Source organism: Rattus norvegicus, chromosome 18 (assembly GCF_036323735.1).
Source record: "Rattus norvegicus strain BN/NHsdMcwi chromosome 18, GRCr8, whole genome shotgun sequence".
Classification (NCBI taxonomy): Eukaryota; Metazoa; Chordata; class Mammalia; order Rodentia; family Muridae; genus Rattus; species Rattus norvegicus.
In genome coordinates, this window is record NC_086036.1 from 29,981,313 (window position 1) to 30,002,360 (window position 21,048).

Here is a 21,048-nt window from a genome sequence, read left to right on the forward strand (position 1 = left end):
TATATATATATACACACATATATATATACACACATATATATATATATATATATATATATTTTTTTTTTTTTTTTTTTTTTTTTTTTTTTTTTTTTTTTTTGAGACAGACTCTCACTGTGTAGGCTTAGCTGGCCTGGCCTGGAGTTCACTATGCAGACCAGGCTGGCTTCAAACTCAAAAGAGATCCTAAGTGCTAGGAGACGAATTCAAGTCATGTGCCACCATTCCCAGTCTTAGGCCTTATTCTAAGTGATCACTCTCCAGACTATTCCATACATTCAGTCTGTAAGTAAATGTATCATCTGTCCTGAACTCAGTCATCAGTCATAAAAGGATATTCCATCTCCATGCGGATATCATCCAGTCGTCCCTTCAGATCGAAGAAATCTTCATCCCCTTGTTCATCAAACACATTGAGCTGTACTCGCATATCATCATTGTCAATCTCTCGAAGCTCCTGCCAATGACAGCAAGTAGTGAGAGAACCCAAATCCAAGCCTTTCAACCTGGTGTTTAAGTTGAAAACCAGAATCATCTCAGAGATGACCAGGGCTGGAAGAGCAGGAGGGAAGTGCAGCCTTCCTAAGGAAAGGTTCCATCTTACCTGCAACACTTGATGCAGTCCCAAGCGCATCAGCTCACTTCGGATGTGAACCCGGAAGTCAAGTTCCTCAGCGGGAGTGATGAGAGCATTGATCAGCTGTAGGCATCCCACCTGAAACAAGCAAATTCAGCTGCTACGTCAGCCGTCAACCTTATGGATAAGGAGTCCCCTATTTATATACACTCTGGAGCTCCATAAAAGATACAGAATAAAAACTACAGAGAGGAAGTTCATACTAGAGCAACAAAACCTCGCTGAACACAACTCTGGAGAATTTAGGCTTTTAAATGAATCCAAGGACATAACATGTTACTACAGAACCTCCATTTTCCTAAGGTACTAATAAGTAGCTGGTTTATCCCACCAACATCACAAGGAGAAAGGTAGTTCTCTGTTTTTTAGAGAAAAAAATCATTTTCCTTTAGGAAAAACACCTAAAATATAAAAAGTATAGCTGAGAACATTACATATTTTAATAAAGACTTAAAATTTGTATTATTTTCAACTTTATGTGCATTAGTGTGTGAGTGTGTGTGTCTGTGTCTGTGTGTGTGTATGCACACATGCATGCCAGTGCTCAAAGAGGCCAGAGGTATCAAATACCCCTGGAGCTGAGCTACAGGCAGCTGTGAGCTGTCTGACATGGGTGCTGGAAACTCAACTTGAAGAGGAGTATATGCTCTTAACTGATGAGCCAACTCTCCAGCCTCCATATATTCTATTACAAAGCCAAATGACACTAACCTGGTGGTGTAGACCTGTGTGCCTTGGAAGGGAGGAAGATCTCCAAGACTAGCCTGGGCAATTGGGAGGTTAGGACAAGAGGATCAGATATGTCTAGCCTGGACTATATAATGAGTTTGAGGCCAGTCCAGGCTATAAAACAAAATTAAAATATCCTGAAATAAAAAATTAAAAAGGGTTCTCCAGTGCCTTGCTCAGTGGTAGTTCAGTAATAGGGGAGTTACCCAGCTTAAGCAAAGCCCTAGGTTCAATTTCCCATACCATAGAAAAATGAAGGGTAAATGAACTCTGGTCTTTCCATTTTGAATTCTACTCTATTCTACTGTTGGAGAGGTTTTAGGGTACATACGTACTTTGAGTGCAATAGACGTCCCACTTTTTAACCCATCCAGCAGTGGCTGGAAGCGTTCAACCTCTTCCATTTCAGCTCTCTCTGTCATAGCCTCTAAAACTCGTTCATTCCTGCCAAGAAAACAGAAAGAACTGGCTAGGTGCACTAACACAGGCATGGGGAAATGTGACAGGGAACAAACCAATTAGGAAACAAGACACCACCAGTGCCTCAGATTTCTCAAATTAGTTTCTTAACCCCAACTGATACCAGAAACTGATAAATGCAACTGACTCTCTTTGGAGAGAATAATTTCCTAAACTCCATCCCTAGACTTCTACTCACGAATACAAAATTAAAGTCTTTGAGCTGTGAAATACAAGTTATCTGACTTGCGGTTGGGGATTTAGCTCAGTGGTAGAGCGCTTGCCTAGCAAGCACAAGGCCCTGGGTTCGGTCCTCAGCTCCGAAAACAAACAAACAAACAAACAAACAAACAAACAAGTTATCTGACTTTTTAAGGACCATTTGATATTAACAGTACCATCAATTTCTAATGTGTATTACATGTGGTCCAATTCTAAATCTACCAACAGAAACGCACAAATGTAACAGAAAATATGTATAGACATGTTTATTATGACATCATTTGGTAATGGTAAAAATTCTTATCACCCACAGCGAGGTCAGAATCTGCTTCAGTATACCTAACGTCTAGAGACAGAAGAAATGTTAAATAAATGAGCTAGAAGGCAAAATCAGCGTTTTATACACCTATGTGTAACATTTTACATAGCCACTAAAAATAGTAAGGTAAATCTATTAAGTACCAATAAAAGAAAATGATATCCAAAATCTGTTAAATAAAAATAACCAAGCTGAAGCTGGATGTGGTGGCACACATGTGAAATTTCAGGACTCAGGAGGGTGGGACAAGAGTACTAGATATGTCTAGCCTGGTCTATGAATCTGAGGCCAGTCTCGACTACAAAACAATTCTACCTTCAAAACTCCACAGGGGGTGGAGAGGGGGAAGTGAAAATAATGATATTTTACTTTTCTTAAACCAACACTTCCAAGAAAACAAAGCCTGTTCTATATATGAAATGGTTTATGGGCATAAACTATCATTTCTCAGCTCTAAAAGTGCAAGATTTCTAAGAATCAAGGAAATAGAATGTTTATGCTTAGAAAAAACTATCTGAACTCTATCCAAGCCATTAGCAATGGTTCTTTTCAAAGCAGGATTTCAGGGGGAAAATGAATTGTTAAATTTTTATTTATATACATTTATAATATTGTTGGATTAATTTATATAATGAGATGTGCCTTATTATTAACAGTGATGGTACACAATCCCAGCACTCAGAAGGCAGAGGCAGGTGGACCTCTGTGAACTCAAGGCTAACTCAAGGTCCACAGGGTGAGTTCAAGGACAGACGACCAGGGCTACATAGAGAAACTGTCTTCTTGTCTGTTTCTAAAATTAAACATATATATGACAATAGAAAAGGAAACCTTTGTTCCAGGTGAAACAATACTAATGTAGCAGATAGCTGTAACAGCTGAGTTTTATGTCCACTTGACACAGGCTAGAGTCATCTAAAAGGAGTAGCCTCAACTGAGAAGATGGACAAATATTAGGTGTTTTCTTTAATTAGTGACTGATATGGGAGAGCACAGCCTAGTGTAAGTGAGGCCACCCCCAGGTGTATAATCCTGGATCCTATAAGAAAGCAGGCTAAGCAAGCTACGGGAAGCAAGCTTACGGGAAGCCAGTAAGCCCCACTCCTCCCTCTATGGCCTCTGCATCAGTTCCTGACTCCAGGTTCCTGCTCTGCTAGAGTTCCTGTTCTCACTGCTTTTGATGATGAACTGTTGTATGGAAATATGAGAGAAATAAATAAACCCTCCCCTCTCTAAGCTGCTTTTTGTCATGGTGTTTCAGCACAGCAATAATAACCTTATCTAAGGTATAAGCCGACTATACCTTTTATTTAAAATGTAATGCATGCTGATTTTTTTGCCTGTCTGTATGTCTGTATACTATGTGCATGGCTGGTGCCCAGATATGAGAAATAGGCATTAGATTCTCTGGATTGAAGTAACAAACTATTGTGGGTGCTGAGGGGAATAGAACCTGGGTCCCTAGAAGAATAATCAGTGTTCTTCTTTATCTCTAAGCCATCTCTCTGTCTCCCTATTGGACTTCAGTGGACACATCATTTTTTCATCATTTAGGAGGTTTAAAATTATTTTAATTCGTGTGTGTGTGTGTGTGTGTGTGTGTGTGTGTGTGCATGGACATGTGTGTGCACATGGATATGTACATGCATGTGCATAAAGTAGAGGATGACTTGTAAGAATCAGTTTTCCCGGGGCTGGGGATTTAGCTCAGTGGTAGAGCACTTGCCTAGCAAGCACAAGGCCGTGGGTTAGGTCCCCAGCTCCGAAAAAAAAAAAAAGAATCAGTTTTCCCTATTGCTGTGCTGGTCCCTGGGATGGAATGGAGACCATTAGGTTTTGTAGCAATTGCCTTTACCCTCTGAGCCATTTCACTAGTCTTTTTCTTTTTTAATTAAAAGATTACACATGGAGTGTGTGTGTGCATGTGTGTGTGTGTGCATGTGTTGTGATGTGTGTCATGGTGTGTGCACAGAGTTACTGGGATCCATTCCCTCCTACTATGTAGATCCTGAAAGATCAAACTTGGGAGAGTCAAGGCTTTGAGGCAAGTGCCTTTCCTCAGAATCATCTTGCCAGCTACAATCTTTTCTTACTACAAGTTGACTATCCTTGTTCAAAATGCTTTAAATCATGTTTTATTATTCATTTTTACAGACATTTTAGAATATTTGCATTTACAAAATGAATTAACTTGAGAATATTCAAATCTAAACATGAAATTCATATATGTTTCAAATACCTTATAGCTTGACAGCAGTTTTATACAGTGTTGCTAGCAATACCACACACAGTATGGAACTTTCCACTTGGAGTATCACGATGATACCAAAAAAGTTTCTGTTTGGAGCATTTTGGAAGATCAGATAATTCTACCTGTAAGAGTCTAACAGTCACTTCTGAGAAGAACTATGGCCTTACGACTTGGTGTCTAAGACCAAGGGGACATCTACACAACTCCGTTTTCCTCTCTCCTAAAGAAGATGGTAAGATGAGAATACGGAAATAGCCCAGGCACATACATGTCCTCTGGCTGCGGTAGGATACAGAGGGCAGACAGCAGCTTTGCTGCATCAATCATCATATTGGGAACAGCAGGATCCATGGCTCTGACCAGCAGTAGGATTCCTTCTTCCGTCTCCAACATGGTTTTGATTCCAAACTGGTAAAACAAAGGAGGCAGGCTTAATGGCAACCCACTATACATATAAAGAAGGACAGGGGGTTGAGGATTTAGCTCAGTGATAGAGTGCTTGCCTAGCAAGCACAAGGCCCTGGGTTCGGTCCTCAGCTCCGGAAAAAAAAAAAAAAAAAAAAAAAAAAAAAAGGACAGGATTAGGACTTTTTATGACTAGAATGTCATCTCCTCAATACATGTAAAAATGTTAACCCCCCTGGAGCTTTAGAAAGTAACCTCTTGGGATAGTGGTTGCAGATAAGATTAACTAAATAACACTGAAGTAAGGTAGGTTCTTAATCCAGTATGCCTGGTCCCTATGGACGGAGAACTCTACCTCCAGAGAACATGAAGCAGAAATGAGAATGCTGCATCTAGAGCAGGAGCCAGCAAGCTACCAAAAGCAGGAGAGGAGCCCAGAACGCACTATCCCACCAAGCTCTGGCTGACATGGGATCTTGGACTCCATCCTTCAGAACTGAGACATTCCATTTCTACTATTTGAGACCCCATTTTGTGGACACTAAACTAGCACAGGAGTAGAAAATACTTTCCCAATAATAGCTAACTAGAAATGATTACAGACACACAACAGAATTTCACATCTTCATAGATTAAAATCCTTTGATTTTTATTGTTTCTCTCATCCTAAGGAGATTAGTTATAGCAAAACAAAATAGAAAAGAAAGTAGATTTCTACTCAAACAATAACTCCAGGCTCCCTGGATCCAAAGGCAAAATGGAGTAGGAAAAGAATCCTAAATTGGGAGTGATAGTGGACACCTTTAATCCCAGCACTTGTGAGGCAGAGGCAGAACCCTGTGAATTTGAAGCTGCCCTGGTCTACACAGGGAGTTTAATAGAACCATGCAGTGGGATTCTGAAGCAGAAATGAGCATTCTGAAGTAATAGCACAGTGGTGCACATCTGTGATCCCAGCACTTGGGAGGTGGAGGCAGGAGCAACAAGAGTTCAAACGAGCTTAAGGGAAACTTGGGCTGGGACAGAATTAATGTAGAGAATAGGGAAGGAAATAAAGCAAACACCCCTAACAAACAACTACAGATCGAACAACTAGCAAGGTTAATCAAAGGCCGTAAAGTAAAAGGACACTTAGCCTACCCTCTGCATCAGAAGTCAGAACTAGGGAAAAGCTCATCCATGTGGCAGTCAGTAAAGTACGTTACATTATGGAAAGGAGAGTCAAAGCTGTGAACCAACAAAGGAGAAATTATGAGGATCTAGATGAGGGCTGGAGTCAAATGGGGGAACTCTCACCTTGTTGTTCATGAAAGCTTTCAAACAGCGGATAATCTCATGCTGGTTCCGGCTGTCGTAGTTTCTACACGCAGAAAACAGAAAACAGAATCAGCGACATCCCTTTATGTTAATGCATCTTTCCTAATGATTGCTCAATCTTGCAAAGGACATTAGGAATGCCTTCCCTGGAAGCCGAGTAGAATCTAACAGGCAGTTATGAAGGGAGTCCAACATGCTCAAAGGTGACATTACACTGTGATGCTAAAGGTTGCACAGCCCTAAGTTATCAGCTGGCTAATACCCTTGTAATCTGACAATTTAGTATTAAATTAAAAAACTGCCGATTTGGGGCTAGCACATAACTCAGTTGTATAATACTTGCCCAGCAAATACAAGGCCCCGAGTTTGAAACTCAGTAATATTAAAAATTGTGTTAAATGTGCAAACTAAACTCTAGTCTCTTAACTTTCTCTAGGTACACACAGATCCAATCACTGTATTTTGTCTCAAGAAGATTCCAGAAGTAGTGGACACCTCCGCACCATAGCAGACTAAAATGGCTTCTGGTATTGACAGACTTTATCCCCACCCTGAAGACTGCTATAAAGCTAACCCCAAACTAATCAAGTATATGGTCACGAAAAATCTCCAATGTGATACGGCCCAGGCCAGATCACAGCACAGCTGAATATGAAATCAGACGCCCTTTCCAAACAGAAAAAGAACTGGAGACTAATCTTTACTGCTCTATATCTTCCTCTCTCTATAATCTCATCCCCTAATCTCCTCGACAATAAACTTTTCTTTAATCCAAAAGCATATCCTCCTAGTCCACAACTCTGACTTTAACTGTTGTTATTTTTCCTTAATGCAAATATCCAAGTCAAGTCCCCTCTGGCCCTCAACCTAGAAAATATAAAGACCCAGAATTCCTTACCCAGAAGTCTCCTCTTTCTCATCATGGAGTCGTTTGAGGATGTCCAATAAGGAGGCTAGGCCCTCAGCACCAAATGTCTGCACCCAACTGTAAGGAACAGATTAAAGACAAATGTCAATGTGAGTCATAATGGACATTCGCTAAATCTACCCCAGAAGCTCTTGACTCCCAATCCAGACCTTCCTCATATTTCCCCGCCTCCTTGGATCGTCACCACCAGTGGACTACGCATTAGTTTCTGGTAGTTTTCTCAGAATTCTTACCTGACAGGGTTATTGTTGAGAGAGACTCGAAGGGACTCCAGGCAGCTAAGCAGGTGCATATCCCGCAAGCCTGACCTCAGCTCCTGAATGTACATCATGGCAGACCTGGAACTCTCCTTCTGGTTCATGCCCTGGAAAGAGGCAGACAAAGAGGTGAGTAAACACTAGGCCCAATCATGAGTTTAACCAAACTGTGACAAACTGAGTGACAACTCAAACATATTCCAGGAACTTAAGTGTTAAGTCAAGAAACAAAGCACAGAAAGGTGGCAACCCATATGAGGTCAGTCAAGAGTAGACTTACAGAACAGGGTAGAGCAGAACTGACAGAGACAGCGAACAGTTTATAAAATAGCAAAATAAGCAGGCCCAGGGTAAGGACGCAGCCTCCTGGAGCACCTGCCCTAGCGCTTACAGCTTTGGAAGTATGCAGATACTGGGACACCATCTCCCTCTTGATGACAATGTCCTTCTCTCGCAAAGGCTGCTGTTTCTCCTCATTCAGGTTCATATCCACCTAGCAAAGTGAGGGAACAAAGAGACAGAGGAAAAACATTGCCTTATAAGTATTTTTGATTTTTTTTTGAGACAGGATCTTACTACATAGTTCAGGCTATCCTGGAACTCACTATGTAGACCAGGCTTGTCTTGAACTCATAGAGATCCCTCAGCCTCTTAGAAGTTTTTAGTGTTTAATATTTACTATGAAACACTAAATTATTAGTAATGAGTTAAATACAGTGAATCATTAGTGAACAAATATGTTTTCCTGATTCCTAGAGGCTTAAGTTATAGTAACTAATAAAAATTCCTCAGGGATAAAGTTTAATTAATTTCAGTACAGATCCCCAGACACCATTCTTGGTACGATGCCTGCATGCTAGGTATATACCACTGAATACCTTAACATATGTGTACACACACACACACACACACACACACACACACACACACACACACTTCTGAGGGATCCCTAGGAAATAATAATACAGTTGAACAATTTCTTTTGTATTACTGAAAGGAAAGCATATACAATGTCTTCTGCATTGAAGGCTGACCTCATCCTCTCCCCAGCACTGGAGAACTGCTGCCATAAAAAAAAAAAAAAAATCAACACCAACAAAATCTGACCGAATACTGAGCCCTAATCACTAATTCTGGCCATTGCAGGGCGTCCACCTAAAGTGACCCCATTCTCACTAAGGACAGCAAAGGAAGTCACAGCCATATATACACCTCAACAACTACACTGACTTCAGATACGATCCTCAAAGGCCTTCTATTAGTAAGCTGGCGTCAACCCTCTCTTTCCACATTCCCACTAAACGAGACCTCAGGCAAATGACACCTTCGTACTCCTCAGTTTACTCTTTGTACAGAGCTCAATGTAAATGCTTCCCCACTTCATCTTCTCTGATTTAGGCTCAAGATGGTCACACTACCACAGGGTTTGGTCCACTCATACCACCCTTTTGTGGCTAGAGTACCACCAGGAAGACATTAGCAAAGTAGTTAGTAATCGATATTCAAGTTTAACTCAGATTCCAATCCTGTGGACTGGTACTTGCATTTTTAACCATTATTTCATGGGGTTAATATTAAAACATTTTACATTAAGCCTAGTTTTGTTTTGTTTTAATAGTAAACATCAACTTAGGAGAGCACACCTTTCAAAACAGCCACCACAGACAGACAGATGCCCATAAGTGTGCACTGGGAAGGAGACCTCACATGGAAGGCAGCTTACCAGCATCTGCTCAAAGAGGACAAGAACTTGATCATCTGAGATGTCCTGCAGTGACTGAGCAGTGGGGTCATCTCCATACGATGCAGAGGAGTTTCTATGAGCAGAATTGGGCTTTTCCTTCTCCTTCTTAATCCTCATGCTGGTAAATCTCTCCAGCTAACAAAGAGAAAGAAGTATTAACAGCAATTCCCATGTTAACACAACATGATCCACAACTTAACACGCCAAACACCAAATAACCAACCCTTGACCCTCTTCCACCTGCTTAGTATTTTTAGTTTATGCAGTCAAGGTTTTTATGATAAAAAGGAAGAAATCATTTTTTTGTTAGATCTAACATAGCATGCTGATGTTATTCCTATCTATAATAATGTGTAAGAGAAAGCAAATGCTGCATTAAGGTTTCAAACCTCTCTAGGTTGGTGTGTTGGCACACACCTTTAATCCTAGTACTCAAGAGGCAGAGGCAAGTGGATCTCTGGGAGTTCAAGGCCAGCCGGTTCACATAGTGAGTTCCAGGACAGCCATGGCTACACAAAAAGACCCTATCTTCAAAAATTAAAAAAATAACAATTTAAAAATTTAAAATCTTTCTAAAAAGGAAACTGTTGTAAATTTCTCCTGCCATTTCTAAGCCTTCTTAGCAGCATAGAACCAAAAGTATCTCATGGACAAATTTATCTCAGTAAAATTTGTTTCTTTCTAGCCACCCAATAATAAATGTGACCAGGTACATGAGGATCGTTCCCTTCAGGAGGTATCTATAACCAAAGAGTTTAAGATAAATGTGTAATATGGGACAAAGAAGCGAATGTCTTAAAATCAAGAGCTGTTTCTCTCTCTTCTGTTTGTTCCGTGGCACTTGAGATATGGAAACAGCCAGAGTTCACAGCATACTCTTTCAAATCTCTGAGCATGCCTACTCAGCAAAACTGTACCGCACAGAGGTACACACGCTGCCGCTCTGTACACAAAGACTGACGAGCCAGCCTCAAACCTTAACTGTAAGTGCTGATGGGGCCGAGGCTGCGGTAAGCCTCAGCTTCATCAGCTCAACCCACTGAAAGCATCAGTAACTGTATGCAAAAAAAAAAAAAAAAAAGTACTGTGGGGCTTCAAAGACGTAGTGGCACCTAGAACGCAGGGTGAGTTCTAGTCAAAAATTGTCCAGCCATGAAAGTAAAGCATGCAATGGGTTAAACGAAGTTAGAGAGGACCTTGCTATCCTGACGCTAGAACCCTTGCTCTCATTACAGTTGAAGGAAGTCAAAGTCAAGAGCTGGTGAATGTTAGGAGTAGAGAAAACAAGCTAGAACATGCACATGCCACACAGTATTTCCTTACCTCGTCTGCCATGAGCCGCTTCAAAGTCTGGGAAACAGAGAAAAAAGGAGGGAGAAGAAAAAGAAAAGAGATCAGTGGAATACCAAGGAACCTCCCAAACACCAAAATGGTTGAAGGGAGAAAGGAAGAGAAAATAAACGGAAAGGCCCTAAGCTACCTCTTCCACACACTAAAAGATGTCTGCCTAGCACAGGTGCGGCTCAGCACAGTCTCAGGTAAGGGGCAGTCGTGGTGGGAAGACAGAACGGAGAGCTGAACAGACTCTAAACCCATGACCACCCAACTTATGAAAAGTGTTCACCTTCATCAGTAAACAAGGAACCACAAGGAACACTGAAGTCTGGCCTAGCAGTAGGCTAAGGCAGGGGTACTGTGAGCTCAAAATCTCTTCGACTACAGTCAATCCAGAGCAGACCAAGAAACATGGTGAGTCTCGGTGTCAGAATTTTAAAAGGGAGATGAGGATGGGGTTAAATGCTCAGTGGTGGAGTCCTTGCCTACTGTGTAACAAATACATAGATAAAGTCAAGAAGAAGTATCCGCTCATACTGATAGAAACACTGCATGTATGTGAGACTCTGGGTCTGATCCCTGGCTTTTGTATCTGTCTAGTTGTAGAGGAACAACGGCTTGCTCATACTTTGCTGGGGTTAGCACAAACCACTGTGCCAACTTAAGAAGACAAATGACATCATCTAGTAAAATTAAATGTATATACATTTTTATTCAACACAGCAATTGTAAGCATCAGCCCTGCTGAAATGAGCACTTAAGAAACAAAAGCATGTGCGGATTGACTGTAAACCTGAAAAAGAAAATCGAAAGAGCAAGCAAGAGCACACTGGTCCAATGGAAAAGAGCTCTTCAAAGAAAGTGAATAAACTTTCAACTACTCACCAATAGAGAACCGTTAGTTCATTAAGGACATATAAAATCATATTAATTGTAATGTAAGATTATAAAGGGCATGATTATCTTAAATGCCCAACAGTTATTACCTGTGACTACTATAGGTTATAACCAAAGAGGAAGACAAAGAGGTCTCTGGAGTATGCATGATTTTCTACTTCTTGACATGGACAGTGATTATATAGGGGTTAACTTTATAAGTACTCAATGTTTTCTATTTGCTTCTACATGTAATCACACACAGAGAAGTACTTTAAAGTCTGAATGCTTTAAGTCTTGGCAGGTAGGAAGTTTTTTTTGTTTGTTTGTTTTTTTTAACCCTACTGAACTTCAATCATAATTTTTTGTTACTATCAAAGGAGAGGATAAATGCCTCTTGACTTACTCAACTAATGAAAAAAACAGTCCTACTTTCACAATTATTTATCTAGCCTTCTGATGATAGGAAGAACCACTCCACTATGTTCATAGTTCTCATATCACAATCCGGGTAGGTCCAATATAAATTAAGAATATTTATTTTGGGGCAGGTAGTGGTATCACACAGCTTTAATCACAGCACTCAGGAGGCCAAGGCAAGTAGATTTCTGAGTTCAAGGCCAGCCTGGTCTACAGAGCAAGTTCCAGGTGATCTAGGGCTACACAGAGAAACCCTGTATCAAAAACAAACAAACAAAAAAGAAACCAATAAATAAAATAAAGCAAATTAATTAATTAAAAAAAATTTACTTTGCTCTCCCTGGCCCAGGTCACATTTTCACTGACTGAGCACTAACCGCTTGCCTGAGAACATGAGAGGCTTGCTCAACACCCATGGAACTTCAAGTTTACTGTTTATCGGGCACACAGACATAGAATGACAAAGCACTACCTAAGAAGACTAAAAGACATTTCCTTATTTTGTATCCTGACGTCATCTGCACACAGAAGTGGTTATGCACACCTATAATCCCAGCATTCCAGAAGCTAAGGCAGAAGAACTGAAAGTTCAAGCAGCCTGGGCTACATTTCAGGTTCAAGACCAACCTGTGCTTACACAGGAGGGTCTCTGCCTGATGGGGTGGGCAGCAGCGATGAGCTGCAGTTTCATCAGGTCAATACACTGAAAACAGCAGCAGCTGTTCACAAGCTGTGGGGCTTACGTGATGTACATGGCATCTAGAAACAAGCCACAAAGGGGATGCAATGTCCCTGCAGCTTAAGTTGTCATAAGGTTCATCTTATCTCAATATTGGCTCCAAATTCAAATGTTCTCTTAAAAAACAAGAAACAGTCAAAGAACTCTGGGATGAGTGTGACACAGATAATGGAACCTACATCTAGACAATCAGTGGTGGCTGAACTGTCCACAGCAGTGGGCAAAGTTAAAGGAAGGGAAACAAGCACTTTGTTCTTTCTGTTTACAGACTCTGGGGTCATCATCTCTCTTCCACTACCGCAGGTCCCTGCTTGCTGCTTACTATACTTCAGTGTCATCTTAAACTATCAGAAGCCTTCAGTTCTGTCTGCTCTATGCCACATCCATCCTCCCAATTATACCCAAGAGTACTCTTTCTAAAGCTGGGCATGGTGGAGCACACCCGTAGTCCCAGCACCTGAGAGATGAAATGATAAAAAAGTCAAAGCCATCCTCAGCGACACAGTAAATCAGACCATCCTGGGCTACCTGAGACTGTCTCCAAAACAAATTCTTTGTCTTCAACCTAAAATCCAAACTCCTTACACCATGGTATACATAACTCTGCTGCCCTTTACCCACTCCCACCCCAATAAGGCCTGCCACTAAACACACCCTCAACTGTTTAGGGTTTTGTTTGTTTTTGGTATATTGACCTAGTTGCAGGCCCAGAAGATGACACTGCCTCACTACCCCAGATTTTCCCTAGACAGCTGCCTCCCTCAGCGTGCATTGTACTTCCAGGACTAACTCTAGCAGACTGGCAAGATGACTGCTTCTCTTGCATAGGAGCCTTTCCTGGTATTTGCAAAATGACAGCTACCTGTCTGACTTGCCGCACCGAGAGTGGGCTGCAATGCTCCTGTTGTGATTGCTACTCTACTTGCCTCCAGAAGAACAAGTTCCCTGAGTGTAGGGCCAGGCACCGACCTCAGAAGCCAACAAACCCTGAAAAGCCCTCACATCTGTTCCACCTTTTCATTCTCAGTGAGGAACCAGCGCCCAGACAGGTACAGTGAGCCATCAATCCCATGATTAGAACTCAAGTCTTCTGATCTCAAAGCCCCAAAACCTGTGTTCCAAGTTCTTCTGCCTTACCCCTACCTAGTTTATTACCAGTAATTCTGCCACAGACAGTAAACATACACAAACATTTCAAAGAAAGAAAATACACATTCCCCTGGCTTTTCTGGAACACTATTAGAAATATATCTAGTACTTAAAAACAATTATTGGGGGCTAGAATGTGCCCATTTGGTAGGGTGCTTGCCAAGCATGCAGGAGGGCCCTGGGTTTGACCTCTCCACCACATAAATCTTACACGGTAAGGCACATCTGTAGTAGAGAGATCAGAGAATGAGGATAAGGAGTTCAGTATCATCCTTGGCTACATAGTGAGATCAAGGCCAGTCTACAATATATGAGAACTCGTTTCAAAAAATATATATATAAGACAAATGAAATAAAATAAAATAATCCGTGTTTTAGTTTTCAACTTGGAGTTAGGACCATAGAAAGGAATCAATGCAGAAAAGCTGCAGTTCCCAAATAAGTCCAATAGAGGGCAGCAACACCCAACAAAATAAATAACAGCACAGACCAATTCCACTTCTGAACCCAATAAAACACCCAACCAAACAGCAAGCTCAGCCACTGATATGGAAACCTGTTACTACAGGATCCGGAGAATATGGCTTACTTACTCAATGCAACGTGTGTTCTTTTACAGATTCTATACATAGTGTCTGAAACATTGTTCAATGTTTTAAAAAATTAATTTAAAAATGTTTACATATAATTTGTATGTGTGTATGTATGTATGTATGTATGTGCACCACATGTATGTCTGGTGCCTGAAGAGGACAGAAGAGGCATTAGATCCGGCGGAACTGGAGTTTATAGATGGTTGTAGCCTTCCAGGTAACCCTGAACCACCCCTCCAGTCCTCACCCAAATCATTAGCTGTTGCTTTTCTTTTCTTTCTTTTTTAATGGAGTCTGTGATGTAGATAAAGATATTCCTAAATCATGAGAAATGAAAGAATTGAAAACAATGTGAAGAAAAAGGAAAGGCTGCTGAAGCTGTACTTCTACCCATCGCTAATCTACCCAGCTTATGTGCTTTTACTCACAATCTTCCCCATCTTCTTCCTGCAAATCTACAAATCCTTGCTGTTCCCTGCCTGGGTGTGCCATGATACTCTGTCTCTCTAATGGAGTCCACTATCTATTACCACTCAGACCTTCATACACACTAAACTAAAACCTTAAGACAGCTAAGCAGATGAAGTTCATGAACAGATTACTAACTTCTAGGTAAAAGATGTCACACTTGCTGGGGCCATGGTGGTGCATGCCAGGCCAGCCTGGTCTATTGATCTAATTCCAAGACAGCCAGGACTACACAAAGAAGCCCTGCCTTGAAAAACAAAAGAAAACAAGAGAGAAAACAAACTGAGCCAAAATACCCAATTCCTCCCATTCTTGAAGGCCTCTTAAACTACAGAAAAGATATCTTCCAGAAAGAAGTACATAACAAAAGAAAAGTGCCTACAAGATCCTAGAGAACAAGGAAAAAATAAACAACAAAAAATGCAGATGGAGCATGTTAGATCCAAAGTGGCACCCAAAATGGCAGTGCTGATGACACTGTTCTAAACAAAACTCAGGCCTAGAGAAGAATGTCATTGGATAAACAAGCCTAAAACTGTGGGATGAGGTAGGACGGGTGGTAGTTCTGCTTTCCAGAAAAAGAGATCTCATAAGGCCAGTTTCTGTTTATCAGAAACCACCCTTAATCTTGCCCCAAAGGTCAACCACCTCAGGCAAGGGCATCTCAACCAACACACACACACACACACACACACACACACACACACACACACACACTCTCTCTCTCTCTCTCTCTCTCTCTCTCTCTCTCTCTCTCTCTCTCTCTCTGTTGACTGTCATGCAAAATCTGCTTGCTTTTCCTCTTTCGCTCCTCTTTCTGCCCACCTCCCAAGACAGCCCTAGCAGTTTGATCCCCAATAAACTTTCTACCCAAGCAGAGGCTCAATGGCTTCACTGTGCCCTCAATTATAGGGCATAGGAAGATTAGCTGTACCAGCAGACACGGGAAGCAGAGTCCCAAATCAAAACTAAGAAATGGTCAAATTACACTGAAAGACCTTCAAGGGACTAGGAAATCAATACAAATTCTTACAAGGAACCACTCACAGGGAAAGGTACTAACTAACCTAAGACTAAGGAGAAAGCCACTCGAATAGTTAAATCCTTAGGTACCCCACCACCACCATTTACAAAACTGCCTCACAGTGCCACTGGAAAACTACCCACCACCAGGAGTGTACAAGTTCATTCTCAAGAGAGGGTAAACAGATAGATGGCTTCTGGGTTGGAAGTACAGTTGTGGCAAACAGTCAGTGCATTTCTTCTGCAAAATCAGAGCCCTACCAAACTGGCCTTTTCATGAAAGGCAGAAGGCTGGAAGAATTCTCTCTATGGTAGGACCCTAAAGCTACTGACCTAGTCTAAGATCACCCAGAGCACCACTGTCCAACACCAGAGCCACACAATATGTGTAATGTCAAATATGGCTAGCTACTGCAAATGAACAATTATAATTTTAACAAAATTTAAACCCAGAAATAAATATTTTACTGTTACTGTTTGGAACACCTGAAGCACTATACCTACCTTTTCATTTGTTTATGAACTCTAAATACAGATTAAGCCTCTCCTGAGAAAATTTAGCAACTGGCCCAGAAATACCGAGCTTCTTCAACTTGATAAACAGTATCTACCAAAAGACAAACAACACAAAACCCTACAGTTAGCACTATAATTAATGATGACAGCCTAGAGATGCTGCAGCTAAGACCAGGAAAAGGGTAAGGATCCCATGTGCTCTTCTGGTCTCAAGTATATACATACATACAGATAGAGCACTCATACACATAAATAAATACATACACATAAAGTAATCTAAAAATTAAAACGAACAGCAATGAACAAATGCAGTATGAAATTTCAAACATAAAAACATTTTCCTCAGCATTCCCTAAAATAAAACCCACAGATATAAATCTAAAAGTAAGTACAAGGTCTACAGCCATAAAATCAGAGAAATAGTTGAAGGGATGCCCCACATTCATGAACAGGGTGATGCAACTATGTTAGGATCACGTGTCTCCAAATCTGATCTACAGATTAAAAACCCTAACCAAAATCTCAAGTTACTGTGTGACTAATAACAAATTTATATTTTAAAAAATGAATATAGACTCAGATCTTACACCCTTCACCAAAATAAGACTCAAATTGAGAATGATGGCACATGCCTGTGATGCCAACACTGAAGGAGGCTGAATCTGAGACAGGAGGATTGAATTTGAAGTCAGCTTAGGCTACAAGAATGAGATTTGTCTCAAAAACTAAGCAAGCAGGGCTGGCGAGGTGACTACGGGGTAAAGAGGCTTGCTGTCAATATCAAGCCTTATGACCTGAGTTCAATCCCCAGAGCCCAGAGAATAGAGAGAAGCAACTCCTGAGGGCTGTCCTCTGACCTCTGCATGTACATGCATGCATACATTCATGCCTGCAAAGGAGGAAACTACAATTAACTACAATGCACTCTGTTAGGGAGTGAAGTCCCCACCCGATAGAGGCTTCTACTTCAAGGCCCAGTTAGCAGTAGCACATTTTGGAAAGCTGTAAAACCTTAGGTGCAGTGTAGGTAAAGGAAGGTCATTGGGGGAAAATCTCTTGAGGGTACATTATCCCTGACAGCTTGTTTCACCCCCCTACTTTTCTATAAACCATGAAGTGAATGGCTTCCTACTGCCATGATGTCTGTCCAAGTCCATGGTGCCAAGGGACCATGGACCATCTCTTCTTGAGCCTTAACGGAGTCAGGCTGGTATGACAGTATATGCCTATAATCTCAGAAAACAGACCGAGTTCTGACTCCTCCTTTAAGTGGTTTGGTTGGGCATTTTTGGTTACAGGGAAAATACCTAATGTATACCTGGATGCTCAACAATGAAATGTCCTACCATAGTGCACTGCACAGACTCCCGAATAACGGAGAATGTTGGGAGATGTATATTTAGATGTACAGTAACACATTTATTTAAAGGGTAAAAACGTGTGTTAAAGCTTTTAATGCCAAAGGATAGTTAATAGGCTTCACTACATTTTTGTCCTAAGCGCAGAATGGGCAAACTTTACAACAAATTCAAGTCGTTTTTTTATGTGTGGTGTTTTGTTAGCATTTATGACTGGGCACCACATGCATGCCTGGGGCCTGTGGTAGGCAGAAGAGGTCACCAAATACACTGGAACTGAAGTTATAGTCATTTGTGAGCCACCATGTGGGTGCTGGTAATTGAACCCAAGTCCTCTGGAAGAGTAGTTAGTGATTTTAACTGACCCATCTCTCCAGCCCCTCAATGATTATTTCTCTAAAAAGTCAGTATGTTAGAATTAAATTGAACATTCCTTACATAATTATGAGTTACACCTAAATTTATAGGATTTTGCTCATTTTTAATGTCTAGAATTTACATTTTAAATATTTTGTCTAAAATCATAATGTTGTTATGCAGGTAACATATATACATGTTATGTATCAAAAGTTTTAAAAATGTTCCTGTGAAATATTTTGGCGGTGGTGGTGGTGGTGGTGGTGGTGGTGGTGGTGGTGGTGGTGGTGGTAGTTGTAGTGGTATTTTTGTTTTTGAAACAGGTTCTCACTGTAGAGCCTTAGCTGGCCTGGAATTCACTATGTAGGCCAGGTCTCATTCACACTCAGAGATCTGCCTGACTCTTCCGCCCAGGTGCTAGAATTTAAGCATGGATCACTATGCCCAGTGTGTGAACATATTAGTATACTGCAGTGGGAATTTCATATGTAGAGAGGAATAAAAGTTAATTTATATTCGTACTAGAAATTTATATTTTGAATTTTGAATAACACATTCAAGCCAATTAACAGTGTGTACTGTTCTTGCACAACCCCTATACTATAAACCTAGAATTTCACAAATCCTGGTTCAAATTTAGTTAAAACAATAAAATAGTTCCAATGCAGTTCAGCAACTGATATTCTAAATAATACAATTAAAATTAAAACTATTAAACAAAATAGTGCCCAATTTGTTACAATTTTAACTATTCTGAGCTCGAGAGTCTTGCTGGTAATCTGCCCCTAGCTTAATGGGGCTAAGAGCATTTGCTGCTCTTCCAAAGGACCTGGGTTCTGTTCCCAGGACCCATGTGGCAGCTCACAGATGCTTGTAGCTTTGTTTCAAGGGAGTCAATCCCTCCAAGGGTGCTTACTCGCATATACACTAATTAAATAAACTTTAAAAAAAAAGAAAAAAATTAACTATTCATTTAAAAGTCTCTTCAACTAAGCTGATGTTGATTTTCCAGAGCTACTGGATACCTGTCTCGGGGAAAATGTTCTTTTTAAACCACCGTGCTGTGATGCCAAGAAAATGAGGAAACAAACAATTAGGAAGAAAATCAAACAGAAGACACATCTAAGAAAGGACTATTATGTAAAATATGCCAACAATTCAAAACTCAACAGTAAGGAGGCAGCTTACCAACTCATCAAAGACGACATGCATGGAACAACAATGACTAAAAGCTCATGAGAAGTCAATCTGCAGCCTGCCTTCAGGGAAACTCAGATTCCAATATACAACTATAGCCTATGGCAATGACAAAAAGCAGAACACTAGTGAACCCCAGTGCGGGGGTGAACCCCAGTGCGGTGATGCTGCAGAAGAGCGTAGCAACATCTTATAAAACTACATGCTCCCATCACACTACCTCGCTACAAAGCCCCTTGGTGTGTGACGGCTGTCTGCTTTAGAAAGTCTCACTACTAGTAAGCCAGGTTTGCCTCAAACTCGTGATAATCCCCGTCTCTGCTACCTGAGTTATAGGGATTATAGGTAGGCACTACCATCCCTGGCTTTCCCTGATGTTCACTGACCTCAGAGCTGAAAACTTATGTCTACACAAAAGCTTGCACACAAATCTTCATAACTACACACAATAATTGATAAACCTTGGGAGTAACCAAGATTTCTTTTTTAAAGATTTGTTTGTATGTGTAGTTGCTCCAGAGGCAAGAGGAGGCTATCCGATCCTTTAGAGCTAGAATTACAGGCAGTAGTGAGTAGCCTGATGAGGATGCTGGAACTGAATAGAAGATCTCTTTAGTAGATAAAAGGATAAATTTCAATACATTAAAAACACTGGAGGCTGAGAAGACAGTTCAATTGGTCATAAGGACCAGGTTGACTGTTAATGCCCACACTAAAGAAACAAAGCAAGCTAGGGTGATAGTTGGCTCTTAGAAACCCAGTTAGGGAGGCAGAATCCCTGGGACTCCTGACTAACCAGCTTAGCCTACTTTGTAAGAAACTTTCTCAAAAACAAAAACAAAACAAAAAAAGATGAAGTCTGAGGCATGACACCCAATATGGTATGTGTGCACAGCTGTATGCTTGTATGCACATGAGAAGACGTGTGTGTTATGAATGTATGGTCCAGAGTAGCCAAGAGTCTGGGCCAGAGTTATACATATACTGTCAGTTTCAAAAGCCAGACCAGAAACAGATGCTGATGATGACAGTCGTTAAGGGTCTGATGCAAACCTCGTCACTATTCCACTGTACTTCATTTGTTGTTGTGTTTTTATAAGACAGGGCCTGACTCTATGGCCAGGTGGCCTTAAACTCACTCTGTAGCCCTGTGTGATTTTAACTTTCAGTCTTCCCGCCTCCCCAGCTTCTTCAGTGCTGATACCATACCGTGGGCGAATGTCACCACACACGGCTTCACTGCCCCACTACAGCTGGCTGCTCTTGGGGCACAGAACGGTTATTCTCGGTGCTTCTGTGACCCCTCTGCTCTGCTGCAGTTCTTGTTCACTGTACTTCAGTCTTTCACTTCGTTCCTTCCTTCACTTTGATGGTGCACATCCCATTACGGCTTCTTGGAATACATGGGGATAAACTTTATTTTAAACTTAAATACGTAACAATGTCTATTTCCAAGCCATAGTTGACTAACAGTTGTGTTTGGGTTTGAACTTGTAGGTTGGAAATTGTTTTTCTTCAGGTTTTTAAAGACCATTATTTTCAGGAAAACGTGGAGCTGCTCCGGGTCCCGTGTACAACCCATTTCCATCCTGTTGAATTTTGTAGGATTTTTCTTATGGATATTTTGAGATTTAACCATTGTATCATCTATTTTTATCCTCGCTTTCAGTGCTAGGAAATTAATTTTATTTCCTTGGTAACTTGTTGTTCTGTTGGTTGTTTTTCTCTCATTTGAACACTGGTTTCCCA

The 21,048-nt window shown here is 41.0% G+C and overlaps 1 protein-coding gene across 2 annotated transcripts in view; it reads right to left on the reverse strand.

Moving 5' to 3' along the window:
- Diaph1 (diaphanous-related formin 1) overlaps positions 1-21,048 on the reverse strand; it is a 99,392-nt gene that overhangs the window by 60,424 nt on the left and 17,920 nt on the right. Inside the window, exons 2-11 of one of the 2 annotated variants that reach the window (NM_001107393.3) lie at positions 10,592-10,618; positions 9,248-9,403; positions 7,916-8,017; positions 7,501-7,631; positions 7,238-7,324; positions 6,319-6,382; positions 4,886-5,025; positions 1,702-1,810; positions 605-715; positions 339-457 (exon numbers count right to left, since the gene is read on the reverse strand). In NM_001107393.3, coding sequence (NP_001100863.3) covers positions 339-457; positions 605-715; positions 1,702-1,810; positions 4,886-5,025; positions 6,319-6,382; positions 7,238-7,324; positions 7,501-7,631; positions 7,916-8,017; positions 9,248-9,403; positions 10,592-10,618 — 1,046 coding nt within the window. The remainder of the gene's footprint in view (positions 1-338; positions 458-604; positions 716-1,701; positions 1,811-4,885; positions 5,026-6,318; positions 6,383-7,237; positions 7,325-7,500; positions 7,632-7,915; positions 8,018-9,247; positions 9,404-10,591; positions 10,619-21,048) is intronic. The other variant, NM_001395102.1, reaches the window with a different exon arrangement.